Here is a 23106-nt window from a genome sequence, read left to right as displayed (position 1 = left end):
TGATAGATTGTGGGAGCATTCAGCTGACACAGGGACGTTGTGTTAACGTTGGTCCTTGGTTGGATGTGGGTTGAACTTCAGACAACGTTAGATAACTAATTATATAGTGCTGGGAACAACCATCATCCAACATTTAGTCAGTGTTACCTTACTGCAATTAGACGTCAAGCCAACGTTAGGTTTTTAACGTAAACCCAATTTTCAAATCCGTATCATAATCCAATTATAAATCAAACGTTGTCTCAGCGTCTCACTAACTTCAGGTGTTTGCTGTCACTGGCAGTGATAAACCAATCAGTACGCTGACCTCCGCCACTTTTTGTAAAACTGGTACGTACTGCGCTTCGCTTTACATTTTATGTATGAAAACAGACCCGTTCATTGATATTGCACCTTATGGTCCGCAATATACGGTAAGTGAACCTTTGTTGGGCTAAAGTAGAACATTTTCTTTCTTGCTTTCTCTGTGCCCCAGTAGCCCATCATGTAAATGTGATCCTGACCACAGCAGCCTGGGTTGAGTCTGAGCTGCATGTCACTCCCACATTCTTCTCTCTGTCACTGTCAAAATTGGTATAAATAGCCTATAAGAGGCAGCATGGCAGCATTGTGGTTAGCTGTTGTCTCACAGATTTCCCAGGCCTGGGAAAGTTTGGGGAGTTTGCTTGTTCCCCTCTTTCTCTCTGTGTTGGCTCTGCAATGGAGTGTTGACCTGTCCAGGGTGTACCCCGCCCTCACCCAGTGTGAGCTGGGATCGGCTCCCAACCCCCCATGAATTGGAAACGGATAAGTGGTTGAATATGAATGAATGAATAGCCTATTAGAGAATAATGCCTCATGAGTATAGTGCTGAATATACCCCCTTGGTATGCGGGAAGCTGGGATTCCAATCCCTGACAAGGACCCCCAGCCACAATCCGCCCACTAGTGGTACTCTTGTGCCGGTCTCAAGCCCAGAAAAATGGGAAGGTTGTATCAGGAAGTCCATCCGGTCTACTGTAGCAATGTAGCCAAATCAATAATGCAAGTTGCAGGAGGTTGATTCACAGTGGCGACCCCCGATATCAACAAGCCAAAAGAAGAAAAAATAATAATCAGAGAATAATGAAAAAAAATCTCTGCATAAAGTGATGGGCCAGGCTAAGACTCACTTGCAGGTCAATGCCAAGGGGTCAAAGAAAGCATATGTAAGAAAGTGAGTAAAAGTCAATGTGATGTCTTCTGTAGTGACACACCCATGTCTATGTATGTGTATTGTCACAAATACTTGAAACCTGTACTGTCCATACTAGTACGTATGTCTACGGGCACCGTAGGTTACCAACAGTTCAGGCACCCCAGGATAAACATCCAGTGTTCCTTCACATGTACTGGAACAGCAACACCTGGCAGCAGACTGACTCAAAAATAAAAGATATTTTTAAGTCATGATCACTATAAGGGGTATGACATTTATCACAAGTGTTCTGTTTTATAAATGTTGGCACTCTTTTTTGTATCCACTCCTTTATTATCTGCTGTAACGCAAGGATCTCCCAGCTCGGAAAGTAAAAAGTAAATCCAAATCTGGCATTCATTTGAATGGAGCGGCTGAGGCCTGCAGCTGGAGCTCTGCTCCCTCCTGGACACCGGGCGGCGCTAAAGCTCTTACGTCACTGCCGGCCACCAGGCACGACCGACAGCCAGGGAAGAAGAAGAACTCCCATTTTGCTCCTAGTGTCCAGGCACCGAGGTGGGCTGAGGTAATACCCAAACTGAAGAGGACAAAGAGCTGCAATGGACGGGTAAATGAATGCACGGCATGCCCACGGCTTCTTGGCGCGCTCGCTACAGTCGTGCATGTGGCTGAGACATAACCAGCCGTTTTCCGGACTCAGTTAAAGATAGCGTGCTAACTGTTAGCCTGGCTGCTAGCTAACACACAACACCAAGTCTAAACCAAGAAATGTGCTGCTTTATTTTTGTCTTGCTTATAGAACTTGACCCAAGAACATTTTTTACACATGGCAGGTATTTCTAACGTCTGCAGCCTGTGATGGTTAGTTAGCTTGAGACAGCGTGATAATGCAGATGACCACACTGTCACATTTAGTCGTGTGGTCAGTGAACGATAACGTTAGCTGACTTTACTCCCACCTTATATAGATAACAGTGAGTGATACACTTGTGTTTAATGCCTGCAGGATCAATGGCGTCTTTTTTCCCTTGACTTGTTTTTCAGTGTTCCAGGGGGGCACTTTCTTACATTAATATTGAAAAACATGATGTATATCAAACTTGAAGACATTATAATATGCAGGTGCTGAACACGAGTCCCACACCGTGACGGTGAATAGCAGGCGGTGGCTCCACGAGAGGTCTCGGTGTTTTCTGTTTCCTGCTATGATCTGTGAGGCTGACCCTTATTCAGACTGAACACCGCGTAAACTGGGGAAGGGGAACAGGCTGCAATGCATGCGCACTCACGCACGCCATGCCGTGCGTTTCAAGAATGACAGACACGCAAAGAGGGCCGGTCGAGAGAGCAGCTCTCTCGATGGGAAGAGGAATGTGGGTGATTGAAAATGGCTACATCACCATTACTATCCAGACTCAGAGCAGAAGTGAAAATTTGATATTACTGATAGTGTGACTGGATTTTTTTCCCCCTCTAGGCTGTTAGTGGCCTGTTGTGGGTGTGTGGTGTGCGATCTTTTAAATCGCACACCAAAAAAGTGTAGCATTACATTGGTGAAACCAAGCATTCTGAATAAACACTTGCATGACAGCAATGCACTAACCCTATTTGTGCTAGAGTTTGCCAAAAACAGTTTTCAGTTGTTATTTGATAGCATATTCATGCAGGTTATACTATAATCAAATTCCCTTACCTCTTCTTAAGATTTTGTTAGAATGGCATGTCCTTGAAAATGTGAAATAACATTATTTTCTGTTATTTTTCTGTTTTGGGGTTTGTCTTTTTTGTCCATCTTCCTGCATCCCACCCACTGACAGAGATGTTGCAGTTGGTGTAAAGGTGAGTTCTCTTTCTTCTTTTAAATTCCTCATGAACCCACACACATTTTTTTCTGTCTGCATGACATTGGCCAAGAATAGGCTGGATCGTTATTTGTTAGATTTTTAGGTTAAAGGAATGTTTTGGGCTAGACTTTAATTGTGAAGCTGAAAGTTAAGCTAATGGCTTTGTTTGTAGTTTTACCTTTTGTATGATGCTGTTATAGTGAAAAGCAGGATATCTGTTATTTACATTATGATTGTATGTTGTTGTTGTTTTTTTTTTTTTTTAACACCCTCATTTCTCTAAAGATAATTTTAGAGTTTAGTTTGTTTGCAAATTATTATTATTATTTTTTTTATTGGTTTGTTTGTTTTTCAGAGAGGCTCAGATGAGCTCAACATGTATGGTAGCAGCCCGAACTCTATGACTGGTAAGCTCAACCTTAATTACAATCAATTCCGCAGAACAGCACCCATGTCTATTTCGAACTGTACTGTGTATTATTGTTAGCAATTGGGAAGTAGTGAATAACTCTGATCATGTAATACTCGACCCTCATAGGGGTTCAGGCAATTGAATGATGCTGCCCAGATGGTGAGACATTTGGCATATATAATATGTTGAGGGAGCCTTGTCATCAGAATATAATATAACATTTGTTGATCATCAGTCAGTGTATTTGGGAGCAGTCATACCTTATTGTCTTTGGGCTTCCTGGTGGCACAGATTGGAAACTGAATGAATCTTATAGGGATGCTAGTGCACGTCTGGAGCGCGCCAACATTTTAAACAGAAAAAAAATGTTTGTAGAATTGGCACATTGTGTGTCAATGATATTTTTTCATAATGTCCAAATGAAGTGCCGAAAGTCATATCTGAGGTAACGATTCACTCCTGGCAAACTCAAGTTCTTCTTACAATTGAGAGTAAATTAAGCACAAGATTTACAAGCAGATTGGAGCTGTTCCAGAAGGAAAAACTTAATTTACCAATAAATTCACATACCATCACTCACTTATGGTTTCCAGCTTTGTTGAGCAAGGAAACGAATGAGAAAGCAAATACAAGCGAGTGAAAGTAGCTGCCTCCATAGGTTGGTTTATACAATAAAGAGCTCTGCGATCTGTGTGAAGCTTAGAGTTGCAACTCCTTTATGAAAAGACTGAGTTGAGTTGGTTTGGTTATCTGATCTGGATCCTTCCTCGATGCTCTTCTTTTGAGATTTCCAAGTCACATCCCACTGTTAAGGGACTCCAGGTAACGCATGCTGGAAAGATCATATATCTTCTTTGGCCTTGGAAAGCAGGGACACAACAGGAGAAACGAGGGAAAGGAATTTCTGTGATGAAGTTTAGGCTAATAGTCTTGGTAAATTGGATGGGAGAAAAGATATGGGTGGATGAAGATATCATAAATTTCATTATTTGCACTTGTGCCTTCCTCATTGTAATGTTCACTAGGGTTCTGGGGTCATTTTAATAGTTTTAAAATATTAAAGTTTAAGTTTCTATGTGTGTCTGCTCATGTTCAGCGAATGGCAGTGACAGCAAGAAACAGCGTCTGGATGAATCACCTCCCTCTAGAGTTCTCCACATCAGGAAACTTCCCAACGAGGTGTCAGAGACTGAAGTCATTGCTCTGGGGCTACCCTTTGGAAAAGTCACCAACATATTGATGCTTAAAGGGAAAAATCAGGCAAGCTGTAATAAAGCTCTGTATCACCAAATAATAGAATAATGTAGAAATCACTAACATTGACGTTCAAAGGAATATTTTTGTTAGTGACAGTTTTACTACGTTCTCCCAGGCCTTTCTGGAGCTTGGCACAGAAGAAGCAGCTATTACCATGGTGAACTACTACACAGCTGTCACACCACAGGTTTGAAATGCCCCTGTGTCCTTTCATGTTTCACATTAACACTAGCTGTGTTAGCGTGGCTGACAATCCCCTGAATTGTTAATGCAGTTGTTGTGCAATTGCAACAGCTTGTGTCAAATGGAGTTAACAGTCACAGATCATTCATAAAGGCCAATGTTTCTTTGTAACAGGATCTCACAGCAGTAGTGGCCTGCTGTTGTTACCATTCAGTCTGTCAGAATAAAAAACTCTTTCTGTTTAGGTCAGAAACACACCTGTCTTCATTCAGTACTCCAACCATAAGGAACTGAAAACTGACTCAGCTCTAAACCAGGTATACACAAAGATATATTGCTATACTTGACACTCACCAAAACAGATGTGTACACTGGACATTATGCTTTCCCCCCCCCCCCACCATGTGCCCATTCTTTATTTTTTCATCCAGAGAGCCCAGGCAGTGCTGCAGGCAGTTTCAGCAGTTCAGGATGGAAGCTCTCCATCCTCTGATCCAGGAGTTCTGGACCTCACTCCACCCCCTAGCCCTGTTCTGCGAATTATTATCGACAACATGTTTTATCCTGTGACACTGGATGTTCTGCAACAGGTATTTTGATGAATTTTTTTTGTACATAAGCAGCATCTCTGTAGTAAAGTAAAATCTTGCAACACCTTACTGACTCACCATGAAGCCTAATTCTTGTCTCTGCCCCATGTTCGCACTTTATGCAAATCAGTTGGTTAATAGCACTAATAGGCTCTACAGCAAGGGCGTAGCTGACGTGGGGGTACGTGGGACATGCCCCCCCCCCCCCCCCCCCCCCCCCCCGCCACACTCTTCCTGTATCTGGGCCCTCTGCCTGTTGTAACGCATTTTTTTGTCTTGAAATGCGTCATGAAACGCAGTGACATACACATGCTGGCTCTGTTGAGATGTACAATTGCTGTACATTTCTACACAGAGTAAGATGACAATCAATAATAAAGTATGGCAAAACAGCGAGCAAGAGGCAAGAAAAAGAAACATTGAAAAAACACACAAAACAAACTGTAAGTGAAACTGTTGCCATTGAAGTGTTAGCTTAAACCTGACCATCATTTTAAAGGTCTTTAATAGGTCCCCAGGTGCCACATTGATTGTGGCTGTGGCAGCAAGAGGATAATAAATCACACAAGTTCTCGACAATCTGCCCCTCTCATTTGTGAAATGGTGGCGACGGCTGCACTTTCTCCAATAGAGATGGTGCTAAACAGTGCAGTATTAAAATGTCATTTAGCAGCCTTCATAAGGCTCTCACAAAATGATCTTAAGTATTCTTCAAAGAAAAGAAAAACAGACATGTTAGGTAAATGGTGTATAACTATATGCATATACCAAAGACATCTGCATCCTACCCCTACCAGTGCATCTGAAAATCGCCTAGAGTTTTGGTAAAATTCATATGTCACATAGCTTTACAGTAGAATGTACATAGTCAAATTATTCAGGGTCAAGTTTGACTTATAAAAGTTTCATTTTTAACTCTCTCTCTTTCTCTCAGATCTTCAGTAAGTTTGGGACAGTGATGAAAATTATAACCTTCACCAAGAACAACCAGTTTCAGGCTTTGCTTCAGTTCAGTGACCCCGTCAATGCACAACAAGCTAAACTGGTGAGATCACAAACAAGGTCTTTTAACAACTACCATTTGCTGTCTAATTTTCTGTTACCAAGTATTCAACAGCATTTTGACAGTGCGTGTTTATGTGGGAACCAAATATCGAGCAAGTAACTCTGAATCATTGCATCTTTTTATTAGATTCAGGATATATACTTGGAGTCTGCCAGCTGTCAGTTCTGTCTGTTTTTTTAAAAAAAACAAACTGAAAAAACATTAGCTGTCTACCCAGCACTGGCTCTGTTAATAGAACTAACTGACTCTAACTAATACAAATAATCAGTTGTTCAGTAAACCCAGCCTCCAATCTGGTTTCAGGGATTTGTAGGGTTGTAAAGGGGCAGAGAATATACAGAAACTCTCCACAGGAAGTTAAGCATGGTAATTTTGGAAATATTTTAAATTGCAAACTTTCAATGGGAATAACTGGAAATAGATGGTAATTTACACAAAATATCATATGCAAACACAAATTAAAACATTTAGCTTGGTCATAAGCAGATATCCATGCAAAATAATACAATCAGGAACATGACATTTCAACAGATTCCCATTCAAAATGTTACATGAATAGAGCCCTCTTCCCTGGTATTTTTTGTACAATGAAATAAGTGGTCAATGAACTTGTTAGCTTACACTTGCTTACCAGACAACTATCTGCTGTATGAATACATTTTCATCTAACATTTGCAAGTTAAACATTAAAACCATAGATTAAATGTACTTGCCCCATAACATTATGAAACCTTGCCTAGTTTTGTGAGGTTTCAATACTCCAGGTTTGGCTTCAGATTAATTACAAAAGTTGCAAGCGCGATAAAACATGCTCCACTGATAAATTATACTATGCATCTTCAGATGCCGCTGCCATTGTTCTGCCCACTGTGCCTTCAACACTCTACTTTTTGTCAGGACCCAGTTGTTCTAAATAACAATTGACCAATCAAGATACACAATATACTTTCCCCAACTATATTTATGTTTCTTGCTATTAATTCCTAGTAATTCCAATGGAAATTTTCCAAACTTCAAATTTCCAGAGTTCTGCAATCCTGATTCATAAGTCCCACCTCCAGCTATCTTTTATTTAGCTGAGGAATCAATGTCTTTCCACATGACAGTTTGATAGTATTTTTCATTTCATTCAAACTATTTGGAAGCTATTACTAAGATTGTATTTGGGGAAAAAAAAAAAAGACCATATGCATACATAAAATGCAGTAAATCCCCAAGGGGTTCACTTGCTTTTCTTTCCATTACAGATCAGAACTCTTAAACACATAATGATTCTGCCTCTTTCTTTTATATTCCTTCATGCCAGTCTTTGGATGGACAGAACATCTATAACTCATGCTGTACTCTGCGGATAGACTTCAGTAAACTGGTCAACCTCAATGTGAAATATAATAATGATAAGAGTCGTGATTACACTAGACCTGACCTTCCCACTGGAGATGGAGAAGCAACAAACAAGGATCATTCTTTATTGGGTAAATACACCACTGTCTTGTTTTTCTGCACTGCATCCATTCATATCTTTCTTCAAGGCATTTGCAACATTACTGAATACTTTCTGTACACATTTTAGTGTCTTCAGTTCTCACCTTAGATCTATCCCCAGTTCCAAACTATGGGCTGTGTTTGTTTTGGTTTAAAAAAAAAAAAAAAAAATTAATTCAATGCAGCGCCAATTGGGATGCAAAACCAATGGCTGACTTCATGATGGGAAGCACTTTATCTATTACAGTTGTAAAACACACAAGAACTACAACACAATTTATTTTAGAGATAAGTATATTCTCTTTCTAGCTCATTTGCCATAAGTCAAGAATTCAAATGAAGATTATTTCATATTATTTCACTAAAAATGGCTCATAAAAATGATGGGAGGATAAGAGTGTTTGACTATACTGTTTTTATTTATTTACTTTTATTATTTATTTTGTTTGTTTGTCTTTTTGTCTTTTGTTTTTTGTGTGCATGTTCAATGTGATTCATTAAATCCCTATTAGAAAGGAAACCAAGTTAACATGGTTATAACTGAAATAGTAATTTTATAGTTGGGGCTTTCCCTGTTGTTTCCCTGTGGTGTCTGAATATTTTCTTGAAACTACATTAATGGGTGGTGTTGTGTGTTCAGTATGTACATCTAATTGTTATAGTACTGTTGAAATTCAAAGTTTTCTTGGCTTCCTATTTTAATTGCATTTTTTAATGTGAGGTATTTCTGTATTTTGTGGTATAAATGCACTTGTAATTGTCTTGTAGGTACCCCATCTGGAGCGCTAGCTTCCTATTCTAGTGGGGGAGGTTACTCATCTTCTCTCTCCCTTTCACAGGGTGGAGGTATCTATATTCTCTTTTTTCATAATTAAAATTTGTCATTACTCAGGGTTCAGTTATAAAGTTGTTGTTTTTTTTTCTTATAACATTAACATACTGGTTATTACTATTCAAATTTTCACAGTCTGAATTAACTGCCGTTAGAAAAAAATAGTTAAATTCAGCTATGGACAGATACGTTTAATAACTAATAATAATCCGTACCTGAGATTTCTCAGTTGCCACTTACTATCCAAAGACCAAAATTTTCTTTATTTTCCTAGGCCATTTCACACTAAGTGCAGATTCCTAAGACTTGCAGAAGTCCTAAGATGTATATTGATGTTCCTCCCTTGTGCTGAGAGTTATAATTATGTAATGTAGATGAGCATGTAAAGGTTTTTTATTTTTAAGTCTGTGTCCAAAATCTTTAAACAAATGGTCTTAATAAGTGACAGGGCTGCACTGGGTTATTGATTTAGTCAATCGTATTGATTGTGTTGTAGGTTTTTGTTGTTTATCTAGATCTCAGTAAGCATTGGGCTGGTCTGATTTTCATGCATGTATTGCCGTAGTGTTGCATACTGGGGTAAAAAGAGCAAAGAGATATGAAGATGACTTTCTTTGAAAAGTTTGTAACTTTTTTATTTATTTATTTTTTTTCCCCACAGTTGGGCATTCCATTTACTGCATTTGTTTTAAAGTCATCTAATTTTTCAATTTTTCCACATTTCATTACATGTGATGTCTGTCCTTTGCTAACAGGAGCCATCAGTCCTTTGAGTGCTGCTGCAGCAGCAGCAGCTGCTGCTGGACGTGTTGCTCTGTCTGGATCTGGAGTGTCAGGAGTCCTGTTGGCATCCAACCTAAATGAAGAGGTAAACTGACAATAAATATTAGTATACTGTAAATGGAAAATTTCCCAATTCTCCTTCAAGTAACTCATTTCATCTACTTGGTAGATACGCAAAGGAGTTCACATCGTTATCAGTTAAAGCACTGCAGTTATGTGTGTGCTTAGTCCAAGTTACATGAATTATCATGCATGCTTCACTAAGGTGAAGTCTAAAAATATATATTAATTATCTCCGGGGTGTGCGTGCGGGCTGGGATTGGTTGGTGCCCAAGCACAGACGCAATAATGTTTCCAAACCTTAAAAAGCCGGCAAGTGTTTGATTTTAGAAGCTTTAAAGCTTGAAAAAAAAAAAAAGCAATTTTTTAGCATTTGTTTGCTACAGGAATTCTAATTGGGGATTTATTTTCCCATCAAAAAAAATCAACATAATACATACTTTATTCAGCAATGGCCATACCTTCACAGACAATTGTATATTTTTACCTCTGATTTCTTTCTCCTGTCAGTTTTTCTGATAATAATTTTCTTATTTTAAATTTGTCTGCTCTGTCATTAGTCTTCTGAAACTACTGTACCTGTTTCTGTATGTTCCATCTCTCTGTCAGAGCCCTTCTCTCTCTCTTTCTGTTTCTCTCTGTCTTTGTCCCTCTCATCCCTCTTTTGAGAGGGACTTCATAGCGTAATGGTTATTTTCACACTTCTGACCCTTTCTGGCAGAGTTTTTGTGCAGCAGCTGTATCCTGACTGTTTGGTGATGGATCAGCTTGATGGCAGCGGATCCTCTATTTAGGATTATGCTCAATACAATACAGTGGCTAAGTAGCGGCTGAGTGTTGGAGTGGTTTAGTGTTGAATCTGAGTGGTGGTTTTTTAATTACTTTATCGTTTCTCAAATGGGAAGAATAACATGGGCATTTCAAGGTAACATGGCCACAGAAACCCTCAGAAAACCCTCAGAAAAGCTCTTTGTTTTATTTCAGTTTGAAGTTGATTAACTTATCAGTTATGTTATTAGATGATTATGAAACAGCGGCAAGTATTGATGGCTTATGTGAGCCCATGTCTCTCATTTAGAGGACGGCTGTGTCCTTGATGTCTGCCCATTATGCTGTCATGGTGGAAATGAACACATTGCCTTGTAGTTTTTTTTTTTTTACTTCTATGCAAACAGCTTCAAGTTGGCAAGTCCCGGATTATTGTATTCAGTGATCAATTGAAAGGTAATTGCTTGTTGCCTTGGTGACACAGGTCTCATCAGCAGATAGACAGCTTGTGAGTTTGTTTTTGTTTTGTTTTTTCCCCCCAGATTAACTCATCTTCCATGACTTAATTTGTTGGAGGAGTCATGAAGTTGCATTCTTAATGTACAATCCTTGTACATTTGTTTGTCAATTAGATCATCCAGTTATAGAGAGTTCTTCCAGCTACATGTGATTAGGTCGCCCATCTCCTGCACAGTGCTGCCCTCTGGTTTGATAAATCCTACCATTCAGTCTTTCATTCACATATTTATTTCTTTATATATTCATCCATTCATTTTTAAATGCGTTATTTTCTACATTCCTCCTTTCCTTATTTTCACTGATAAATGCATTCAACAGGGTGTGAGAAAGGGAGAGAGAGACTGTCTGTGTATGTGTGTTAACAACTTGGAAAACATTTTCTTTGTAAGAGAGCATGCTGTGTGTGTGTGTGTGTTTGTGTTTGTTTGTTTGTTTGTTAGTTAAAGAACCAGCAATCATTCAGACTCCGTTGATGTCCCACTGATGCTCTGTTTACTGACCTCTGCTTTGGTTTTTGTGTCCCCTCCCCACCCTCTCCTTTTCTCCCTCCTCTGCTGCCCCCACCACACATTTGTTTTCTCTTAATTTCCCTGTCCTATTGGCCATACATCCTTTAATGTCAAACAATTCTCTCAAACCCCTCCCTCTGGTGTATGTTTCACCCCTCTTTTCTTCACTTCGCTTTTCGTATTCTGGTCTAACATGACTTTGGCTTTACCGTTTTAATCCACTCTCCAAACCCCTCCCCCCCATGCCTTCCATCTTTGCTCCACTCCTCTTCATCATGGAAACCACCACCTACCCTTCGTCCAACGCTGGGCGGTCTGATCTCTACCTCCGTCTCTCCTTCTTCTCCCTCCTCTGCTCCTCCTCTTCCTGTCCTCTGCTCTGCGGTCTCTCTCTCTAAAGATGGTCACGCCTCAAAGTCTCTTTACCCTCTTCGGTATGTTCAACCTCTACTATCTATCTGTATATCTCTCCCTGTTAATCCTGTTTTGTTCGCTCTCTTCAGTGATGTCTTGGACACGCTTATTCCTCTATATCACTCTGTGTCCCCAAGCCTCCTACTATCATATTGTACATCACAGTTAAATCTACTTTTGTCTCTATGCTAAAAGATTGAGTCTAAGGGATTTTGCGTTTGGTCAACTTATCTCTTAAGTGATGAGAACAAAGACACTAAAATCATTTGTTCATCGAGCTTGTCACATGTGTTAATCCTTTCAGCACAGCTGATAGTGTTGCTCTGTTTGGCATACCTCTAAAAGCGTAATGTCTATAAAAAAAAAATAAAAATGTAACATGCTTTCTTGAGTCTCTCCTTTTCCCTAGAAGAAAGCCACAAATGAAAGCTTGGTGTGAAACCTCCATGTCAAGATTAGAATTGATTTAAAAGAAACTGATATTGAGTCATTGATCCTCCTTCCATATAAAATCTGTTGTCAGGTGTTTTTTATGTGAAACAGCAACTGTTTGTGCTAACAACTATTGGCTCAGAAGCAAAGTTTGTTAGAACGCTGATAGTAAGGGAAAGATGATGAGGATCTAATTTGTATGATGAAACATTCAGGAGGTGGAGGTGTTTGGTTCTGACAGAAGGTTCAGTGTATGATTAGTTAAGCAGTTCAAAATAATGCCAGATTCACTGATCCTCAGAAACCTCATTTTGGCATTGAGTCCTGTGTCCATTTTCAACAGAATCATATATGAATGCTTTAAACTTGTAAATAATGCTCTTTACAAGGCAGTCTCTCCACTGAGTCCCAGATAATAACAGAAAGACTGATGTCTATTACTCAGTATTTTCTCTGCAAAAGTATCACACAACACTCCATGTCCACCAAGGAAAAAAGTTATTTTAGTGTTTATGTTCTCACCATATTAATAGTTAAGTTGATCACAATATTCCAGTTTACTCAAGACTCATTCTAGCTTTGAAATCCTGTTCAGTCTCTTCCTTTCTTTTTGCTTCTTCCTCTAGATTGCGTATTAATTGTGCAGTCATGCTACACCCTTTCATTTTTTTCTACAACTTTGCAGTTGGGATGACCTACTTCTCACCTATATAATATCATAAAGGACGCTTTAGAATGTCAACCAACAGTTTAACATATTTGTCCTTGCACTTGCTGGACCAGTTTTATTTTCTTTGGGATGTCCACAGAGGCAAAATGATCTCACTAAACCATCTTCTGTTTCCTCACATAATATAGTCTGTGTTGTGTTAGTGCATATTGTGCAATGTCATTTTCTAGCTTTTTTCTTCAATCAAGTTAGATTTCTGAATCATGCACACTCTGTTCAACTATAAGATTAATTTTGGACAATAATAGTCAGCCGACTTTACTCAGTGATCAGACTACTTGGATACAGATGTATTGGTTGATTTTCGAGTACAAATCTATTCAGAAGATTCCATCTTTTCTTTTCATTTGTCTTTCTGGCACTAACTTTATTCCTTTCATCCTTCACACCTCTCCTTTTTTTTTTTATATCCTCGCCGGCTTCATCTCTCCTGCTCTGTCTTTTCTGTCCTCTTCCTCATCTCCTCCTCTACCTTGCTCTCTCTCTTGCTTGTGCTCTCCCTGTCTTTGTCTGCCTCTCTTTCTCTCTCACACTTTCTCTACATTCAGGAGTCTATGGTGATGTCCAGAGAGTGAAGATCCTATATAACAAAAAGGACAGTGCTCTGATTCAACTGTCAGATGGCAACCAGGCTCAGCTGGGTGAGTTTTAGTGAGTTGATAATTTCTGTTACTGGTGTTTGGCTTGTTTATAAAAAAAAAAAAGAAAAGAAAAGAAAAAAAGTGAGATTTACATCTGATAAGGTTGGGTATAGCAATTTGAAAGGAGGATGAATGCCATTCAATCTTGAAGTTCACATGGGTTTGTAAAACATTTTGTGCATTAACTGGGATGCATTTGTCCCTTAATGGATGTAATTTGATGTGTAAATCACTCAAATGAAATATCAGCAAATGTTATCAGGATTGTTTCTTGCCTACTAGTTAATCAAATTTATTCATACAGCACCAAATCCTAACAGAGTATTTTCTCTTTTTCCTACCTCTAGCTATGAGCCATTTGAATGGTCAAAAGGTGTTTGGTAAAGTAATGAGAGTGACACTGTCCAAACATCAAACTGTGGCTTTACCCAGAGAAGGATTAGATGACCATCTACTAACTAAAGGTAGGATAATGTCTTCTTGCTGGAACTAAGCTTGTCAGCACCTTTTTAATAGTGGCACCCTATCTTTAGCAATGAACTCAGTTACTGCCTGAGTGACATCCCTGGGCTCATACAGAGCGACTCTTTCAAAAGTGTCTGGCAGTAAGTCCTGTCATGTGTGGTGCACTGGTGCGCGGCTGTTGTAAATGGCTTTGTGGTGCTTTTTTAAGTGCTGGAAGATGTTTGTTGTGCTGCCCCGTGAAGTAGCAACAGTAGCAAAGCATGTTCTGCGCAACACCTGGCGCTGCACAGCATCTTCCTTTTTAAAGCTGAAATAATTCCACACCGCTGATGTGCTGTTCCTCATTGAGACTAAAGTCTTGAGTCAGTTTCTGATGGTTCCATCAAACTCTCTCTCTCACATTGCACCACTTTTCTTTTTCACGGCCACATTGTAATTGCGCACGTTGCAATTAGAAAATCGCACGCTTCATCATATTGCGATATTATCGCAAATGCAATTAATTGTTCAGCCCTAATGGTGCCAGCTCAACTGCTGCCCACCATGAGAGATGAATAAAAACGGACAGAAATTGATTTGGAAAATATAGGGCTTGTAGATGCAAGTTATTCATGTGAGATATTCCAATAAAGATTTATGAGAAATGGTTTGTATTTGTTGGCTTTGATTGAATTGTAACCCAGTGTTGCAATTGTCCATGTCATTCATAAGTTTGTGAGCTGCAGTTTTGCAGCCTACAGTTTGTAATTTGTGTACCGTTCTGTTTGGAGAGACTGGAGGGAGGGAGGGAGAGAGAGAGAACAAATACAAATGTTTTTCTCAACCCAGGTTTATATAGGCTTTCACTGGTGTTATTTTTGGTAAAAGCAACACTACGCAGCATTGAAACCTTAGGCTTAATGAAAATAATGTCATTCAACATTATTTTTCTCATTGTGTGAGTATTTTGTTTCTGTTGGATAGATTTCTCTGGCTCTCCACTCCATCGTTTTAAAAAACCAGGATCCAAGAACTTCCAGAATATCTTTCCTCCATCTGCAACACTGCACCTCTCTAATATCAGGTAATACAGTAAATCTTTGTCAGATTGATTTTTGTCAGTTGGTGGTTGTTTCGACACTCTAAATGCTTTATATTTTGCACAACCAGGGATGGTGTTGGAGAGGATGATTTACGTCTTCTGTTCTCTAACAGTGGAGGAACTGTCAAAGCCTTCAAGTTTTTCCAGTAAGAAACAGTCAAATATTCATCATTGAGTGAATCATTCCCAACACTAGTATCAGTACATTTTGTGTGTTTGTCTCTCTCTCTCTCTCTCTCTATATATATATATATATATATATATATATATATATATTTTTATATCTATATATATATATATAATGTTGAAAGTGATGAAAAGGGCTTTACTACATTCTCACCTCTAAATCTCTCAGACCTAGCTTCTATAGTTTCATCATCCAGACCGTCAACCTGTCTATTAGACCCAGTACCAACTAGCCTCTTTAAAGAGATCTTTTATGTAATTGAGCCGTTCATTCTAGATTTGGTTAATCTGACTTTATTTCTGGGTTATGTACCTCAGGCACTTAAGACTTCGGTCATCAAACCCCAGCTTAAAAAGCCTAATCTTGATCCAGATGTTTTGGCAAACTATAGCTACTATACGATACCCATATCGAACCTTCCATTTATTTCTAAAATCATTGAGAAAGCTGTAGCAAAACAACTACACGAGCATCTGGATGGGAACAGTTTGTTTGAAGAGTTTCAGTCAGGATTTAGAGCCCATCATAGCACAGAAACAGCGCTGGTTAAAGTCTCCAATGACATTCTAATGGCCTCAGACAATGGATCAGCCTCCATACTTCTCCTTCTAGATCTTAGTGCTGCATTCGACACCATAGATCATAATATTTTACTACAGAGACTGGAACATGAAATTGGAATTAAAGGAACTGCACTAAAGTGGTTCAAATCCTACTTATCAGATAGACATCAGTTTGTTCATGTAAACAACAGCTCCTCCTCATGTACTGTAGTCAGTCATGGAGTCCCGCAGGGTTCGGTACTTGGACCAATCCTCTTTACGCTTTATCTGCTTCCTCTAGGCAACATTATCAGGAAACACAGCATCAATTTCCACTGCTACGCAGACGATACTCAGCTGTACCTATCAATGAAGCCAAATGAAGTCAGTCAGATAGTCAGACTGCAGGCATGTCTTGAAGACATAAAAGTCTGGATGACTGGAAATTTTTTACTTCTCAACTCTGACAAAACAGAAGTTATTGCACTCGGTCCTAAGCACCTCAGAAAAATACTATCTAATCTCATCAGTTTGGACGGCATTACTTTGGCCTCCAGCTCCACTGTAAGAAACCTTGGAGTAATTTTTGACCAGGACATGTCCTTTGTCCCTCACATAAAACAAGTTAGTCGGGCAGCTTTCTTCCACCTGAGAAACATTAGGAAAATCAGAAACATCCTTTCTCAGGATGATGCAGAAAAACTAGTCCATGCATTTGTAACTTCTAGGCTGGACTACTGTAACTCATTACTATCTGGATGTCCAAACAAATGTCTAAAAGGCCTTCAGTTGATTCAGAACGCTGCTGCACGAATATTAACAGGAACTAGGAAAAGAGATCACATCTCTCCTGTGTTAGCTGCTCTTCATTGGCTGCCAGTAAAATATAGAGTAGAATTCAAAATCCTTCTTTTAACGTATAAAGCTCTTAATGGCCAAGCTCTATCATATCTCAGAGAGCTCATAGTTCCTTCCTGTCCTAGCAGGCCACTCCGCTCTCTAGATGGAGGTTTACTTGTGGTTCCTAGAGTCTCCAAGAGTAAATCTGGAGGCAGATCGTTCAGTTATCAGGCTCCTCTTCTATGGAACCAACTCCCAGCATCAGTCCGGGGGGCGGACTCTTTAGTAACTTTCAAGACCAGGCTTAAAACTTTCCTGTATGACAGAGCGTACAGTTAAAAAGTCTGCTGGGGGAAGGACTGAGCTTCTCTCTCTCTCGCTCTCTCTCGCTCTCTGTCTCTCCAACTCCCTCCTTGCATGCGCTGATAAAAACCATCCTTCTTAAAAAAAAAACAACAGTTTCACCCAGTTCTAAGCATTTATACTGCATTTGCTAACCATGTTCTGCCAAAGTCTCTGTCTCTCCCAGTTCCTCTCCTCTCTCTCCCTGTCCTCATCCTGCAGGTGGTGACTCATCTCCATCCCATGTTCCTGCAACACCTGCTGGTCCCATATAGCATGAATTCTGTATTACAGCTCAACTCCATGAACTTCATGCAACAACATGTTCCTGCCTACACCCCCCCCCTCCAATGCCTGCCTGCCTCTCTCTCTCTCTCTCTCTCTCTCTCTCAACCCAACCGGTCGAGGCAGATGGCCGCCCCCCCCTGAGCCTGGTTCTGCTCGAGGTTTCTGCCTCTTAAAGGAAGTTTTTCCTTGCCACTGTCGCCAAGTGCTTGCTCATCGGGGGATCTGTTGGGTCTCTTCAAATAAATTTATAAAGAGTTTGGTCTAGACCTGCTCTATATGTAAAGTGCCTTGATGTAACTTTGTTATGATTTGGCGCTATACAAATAAATCTGATTTGCTTTGATTTGATACTTTTAAAGCCAGTCGTGGCTGGTTTGAAAAGTGGACTTTTCATATGGGCCAGAACGGATTAATGAGTTTACCATTAAGGAGGGAGGGAGGGAGAGATACCATGTACCAAGACTGCAAATATGAAGTTGATGGTTGCTTTTCATAAAATTCTACTTTGTCTTTGCCATTCCTTCATCAGGGACCGTAAAATGGCCTTGATCCAGATGTCATCAGTAGAGGAGGCAATCCAAGCACTGATGGATCTTCACAACTACGACATGGGAGGGAATCATCATCTAAAAGTTTCTTTTTCTAAGTCCACCATCTAAGTCTCAACCTAATTACTAAACCTTCAGATCCATTTCGAAGGAGGAAGTCACTACCATTTTCCTCTTTTCAATATGTTCTGTTAGTCTCAGCTGTGCTATCTCCAAGCCTCAGATTAAGAAGTTGAATAAAACACCCAGTGTGTTTAAATGCTAAAGATTAATTGTAAAATCAAAACAATTAAAAGGTAAAATGCTTCAAATTTATACTGATTGGTGTCCTTAACACACTTACTCAAATTTTGGCCAGGCAGCCTTAAAATTTCAAAAATCATTTTCCAGTGATCAGTAAGAATAAGCAGAAGAAAGAGATCAGAATGTCCTTTTGTGACATACAACAAGTACTAAATTTATTCATTCCCCCTCTTTTCAGCTCTGTGACCACTGGTTTACCTTGTGCCTGGCGTTTGAACCCGGTTTGCCTCTGCATGCAAAGCGTGCATTCCCCAGGCCACAAAGGGTACTCAGTATCATCCACAAATAGAGAGATGCTAAAGACAACTGAATTGTAGCATTGAAGACCGTGCCTGATTTTTGTGATATAGTCAATGCTAATATGGATGGAGCTCTACATTTGGTCAGTGGATGAAACTACTCTGAACCATTTGCTAAAGGTCTTATTTCATTCTGTTGCACCTCATCAGGCTTATTCACGATCTCCAACAGCTCTCAGAAGTTATCCAGAGATAAAAGAAGAATGAGTATTTCAAGCTCAGAGCGTCAGATTTGTTTTATTTGTTGATGGCATTGATTTATTTATTATAGAATTGCACCTCATATCCAAAACATGATCCCATGTAGTTCAGACCCACTGATACTGTTTAGGTGGATTACTCTAACCCTCACATTAATAGGTAGAATCAGTCTTATTAAAATGAAAATTCTTCTGACCCTACCAATGTGGGGTACCATGGCAAAATATTGACATGGGTGAAAATATGGACAACGGATTGACTCTGAGTACATAGCTCTGGCATGTTATGTACCTGAGGTGTTCCCCCCAGGTAAATCAGACCCTCAACTCAGACTCTTGGCTCAAATGGGAATATGTAAAATCCCCTTAGTTCAAGTTTTAATGTATTTCAAACACAAACTTTAATTTTGTGTTTGAAAGATTCAGTCATATTAAAACACTGCATTAAGCATGATTAAAAGGCTAAACCCATTTTGGTCCTCCTTCAGTGTGTAAAGATGGAGGAAACGTCCATTTATACACATTATGTTTGTTAGGAATTCATTTATTTTCATCAATTTGAAAACTGCCATTGCTGCTTTTATAAACAACGTCTGTCAGTTCCTTGGTGGGGCGAAGCAAGTTGTTTCAAGGAATATATATCCAAACCATTCTAGAAGAGTGATATGTCAGTTCAAGGAGATGATTTTCTTTTTTTTTTGTTTTTTTCCGAGTCAATAACTGAGTCAAGGAATTTGAATTTTAACACTCTTGACCAATAGAAGAAGGTATTTACCTAAACTCCAGCCCACAGGCAGCTTGCAGAGTTTACAAATTGCTTTCAGCCCATAACATGTTATAGAGAAACTGACCAGCAGCTGCAGATCTGATCTTTCTGCCCTGATGTGGAGTGTTACTCCTGACTTCTTTGGAGAATGTTATAAAAATGGGTGCAGCCCTCTGTTGTCAATGTATAGCAAGATGACATGAGACAGTCAACTCTACAGAATTTAAGGTCCTTGGTCGTTTGTAGCATTAGCTAAAATACATATTTTGTAATTGTAATGCAGTTCTGTGTGTAACTGTGTTGATTGGTGTTCTGTTGTTTTGTTTCTTTTTTGCTGCCAATTTATTTTCGTAACTGGTGTGTAGTGAATCTGTTCTCTGTTGGACGTAACCTCTGAGACACCGCTCTGGATGTGTCACCGAATTGTGACAAATGTGTTTTGTTTTTTTGCGGTAACAGGTGAATTACCATTCAACATGGCAATATGTTTTAAATTTACATTTTCTTTTCTGGGAGGGCAGGGGGTGTCTGTAATTTATTGCTTATTTTTCTGTACATTATGTTGCTATGTGAACATTTTCTGTTCCTGAGCAAAGACCAGTTTGAAGCCCAAGCTACTGTCATTCAGTCGCCCTATTCTATTCCCTATAACCCTATTCTTGGTGGTAGTCACTGTAGACGTCCTAATCATTACTAGTTTTTATCATCAGTGATGTGGCCCCTCATATTTGTTGTGAGGATTTGTTATGGGCAGTGAAGTTGCTGAAACAAATCTTCAGTGTCCTGATTCATCTACCAGACTTCTTCCTGTTTACTTTCACTTTTGCACTTTGGTGCATGAAAATTAAAAAAAAAAAAAAAAAAAAACAAGGTTTCTTTGAAACTTGATCCAAGCTACAAGTACAAGGGGTAGTATGTGTGATTCATTCTGTTCTTTCCTCTCATCTCCAATGTAAATATGACCAGTGTTACATTACTAGCACCTAATGTTTGTTAGGGATTTTAGATACTTTAGAGTAAAAGAGCTTGTAATCAACACACAATCACTTCACATGTTTTAGCACCAGATGTAACTAAAATTTTAAGCTTTTATTACAGAGAAGGAAAACACATCTACATTTGGCAAAAATTCTAATTTCAAGGGACATTTTGAACTGTGAACAATCACTCATTGCTGCTTTTACATGATAAACAGCAACGTCAAGACAATTCTGCAGGGATGTTGAAAGGCATTCTGGGAAGGGTAAATCATGATTTGAAGTTAATGGTGTTTCTTGAGGACAATAGACCACATCCATTATAAACCTGGAATGTAGTGGCATCAACACTTTGATCATAGTGAAGGTGGGGCCACTGGTAATCTTTAAATTTCATCCCAGTCTTTTGAAAGCCATTGTTGTACACACAGGTAGCATGCTATTGTTTGGAGTTTGGAGTTTTGTGTTTCACCATGTGATTCTGGTCTTGGACTCTGACTTTTGGAGACCTGTTGGGACCAAAGTCCATGTGCCTTTAGTGTGTGGTCTGATATAACTATTGTTTTTTTGTTTTTTTTTTTTTTTTACTGGGAAAAGATGTTGTAAATCTGTAAAAAAATAAATAAATAAATTTAAAAAAAAAATTATTTTGTAAATCTCCTAACACAGAGGACTGTGTCAGTATATGAACTGAGATCATGGCCAAAGTGTCTTTTTCCATCTTAGGGGGAGTGTTGTCTTTTCTTTACTTGAGTGGAGTTTTTATTTAAGTTTATTTTTCGTTATAAGATTTAAGATTAGCACAAATTAAATATGCCTTTTCTACCAAGGACCCCAGGTGATAGTGTGTGTTAGTCTGTATTTGGACTGGGTTCAGATCTCTTCTTTCATCTGTCTTACCTGTCAATAAACTCATTTTGGTAACAACTGTCTCTCTGATCGCTCTCCTCCTCTTTTAAGCTGGTTTTTTCCTTCTGTGGCAGCATGTACAAACATTGGCTGACCCAATGAAAGAGTCATACCTAACAATAAATAACCTCTGCTGAAAATGGCATTTGGAAATAACAAAATTAAAATGAAATGTTATAAAAAATATTCAGATAATTGTTCTTCATATTATTGACATGACTGAAACTACTGTAACTCATTACTATCTGGATGTCCAAACAAATCTCTAAAAGGCCTTCAGTTAATTCAGAACGCTGCTGCACGAATATTAACAGGAACTAGGAAAAGAGATCACATCTCTCCCGTGTTAGCTGCTCTTCATTGGCTGCCAGTAAAATATAGAGTAGAATTCAAAATCCTTCTTTTAACATATAAAGCTCTTAATGGCCAAGCTCCATCATATCTCAGAGAGCTCATAGTTCCTTCCTGTCCTAGCAGGCCACTCCGCTCTCTAGATGGAGGTTTACTTGTGGTTCCTAGAGTCTCCAAGAGTAAATCTGGAGGCAGATCGTTCAGTTATCAGGCTCCTCTTCTATGGAACCAACTCCCAGCATCGGTCCGGGGGGCGGACTCTTTAGTAACTTTCAAGACCAGGCTTAAAACTTTCCTGTATGACAGAGCGTACAGTTAAAAAGTCCTCTACTCTTTAGGTATGCTGCTATAGGCCAAGGCTGCTGGGGGAAGGACTGAGCTTCTCTCTCTCTCTCTCTCTCTCTCTCTCTCTCTCTCTCTCTCTCTCTCTCTCTGTCTCTCCCTGTCACCCTCTCTCCCCCTCTCCCTCTTTCTCTTTAACTCCCTCCTTGCATGCGCTGATAAAAACCATCTTTCTTAAAAAAAAAACAAAAAAAAAAAAAAACACTGTTTCACCCAGTTCTAAGCATTTATACTGCATTTACTAACCATGTTCTGCCAAAGTCTCTGTCTCTCCCAGTTCCTCTCCTCTCTCTCCCTGTCCTCATCCTGCAGGTGGTGACTCATCTCCATCCCATGTTCCTGCAACACCTGCTGGTCCCATATAGCATGAATTCTGTATTACAGCTCAACTCCATGAACTTCATGCAACAACATGTTCCTGCCTACACCCCCCCCCTCCAATGCTTCTCTCTCTCTCTCTCTCTCTCTCTCTCTCTCTCCCACTCTCAACCCAACCGGTCGAGGCAGATGGCCGCCCCCCCTGAGCCTGGTTCTGCTCGAGGTTTCTGCCTCTTGAAGGAAGTTTTTCCTTGCCACTGTTGCCAAGTGCTTGCTCATCGGGGGATCTGTTGGGTCTCTTTAAATAAATTTATAAAGAGTTTGGTCTAGACCTGCTCTATATGTAAAGTGCCTTGATGTAACTTTGTTGTGATTTGGCGCTATACAAATAAATCTGAAATGATTTGAAATATATGCACCAGGTTGCTTGTGTGTGGTTGGCCACAGCCAGATAGAATATGAGAAGGAATTTCTGTTCGAGTCACTGGACTTCAATGGATGAATTCCTATTGAAAGACATAAACAGCATCATTTGGCATGTAGGATAATATGATACATTTTAAGTGGTCATAGTAAAAATCATTTTACTATTCAGAAATATACAGCTGTTGAGAGCTTAGTAAACTTACGGAGAAGTACAGACAAC

The 23106-nt window shown here is 39.4% G+C and overlaps 1 protein-coding gene across 1 annotated transcript; it reads left to right on the top strand.

The window, feature by feature from the left end:
- The first annotated feature begins 1676 nt into the window (after nt 1-1676).
- LOC115057330 (polypyrimidine tract-binding protein 2-like) lies at nt 1677-20446 on the top strand. The gene is made up of 17 exons (XM_029524373.1): nt 1677-1784; nt 2995-3016; nt 3377-3428; nt 4530-4693; nt 4806-4877; nt 5119-5190; nt 5305-5463; nt 6398-6508; nt 7836-8004; nt 8783-8860; nt 9602-9714; nt 11886-11919; nt 13610-13702; nt 14050-14166; nt 15131-15230; nt 15317-15394; nt 17977-20446. The coding sequence occupies exons 1-17, from the start codon at nt 1777-1779 to the stop codon at nt 18104-18106; spliced, it is 1572 nt and encodes a 523-aa protein (XP_029380233.1). The 5' UTR covers nt 1677-1776; the 3' UTR covers nt 18107-20446.
- The last annotated feature ends 2660 nt before the right edge of the window (nt 20447-23106 follow it).

The sequence above is a fragment of the Echeneis naucrates genome, chromosome 17 (assembly GCF_900963305.1).
Source record: "Echeneis naucrates chromosome 17, fEcheNa1.1, whole genome shotgun sequence".
In the NCBI taxonomy this organism is placed as follows: domain Eukaryota; kingdom Metazoa; phylum Chordata; class Actinopteri; order Carangiformes; family Echeneidae; genus Echeneis; species Echeneis naucrates.
This window is presented reverse-complemented; position numbering and strand designations above follow the sequence as displayed.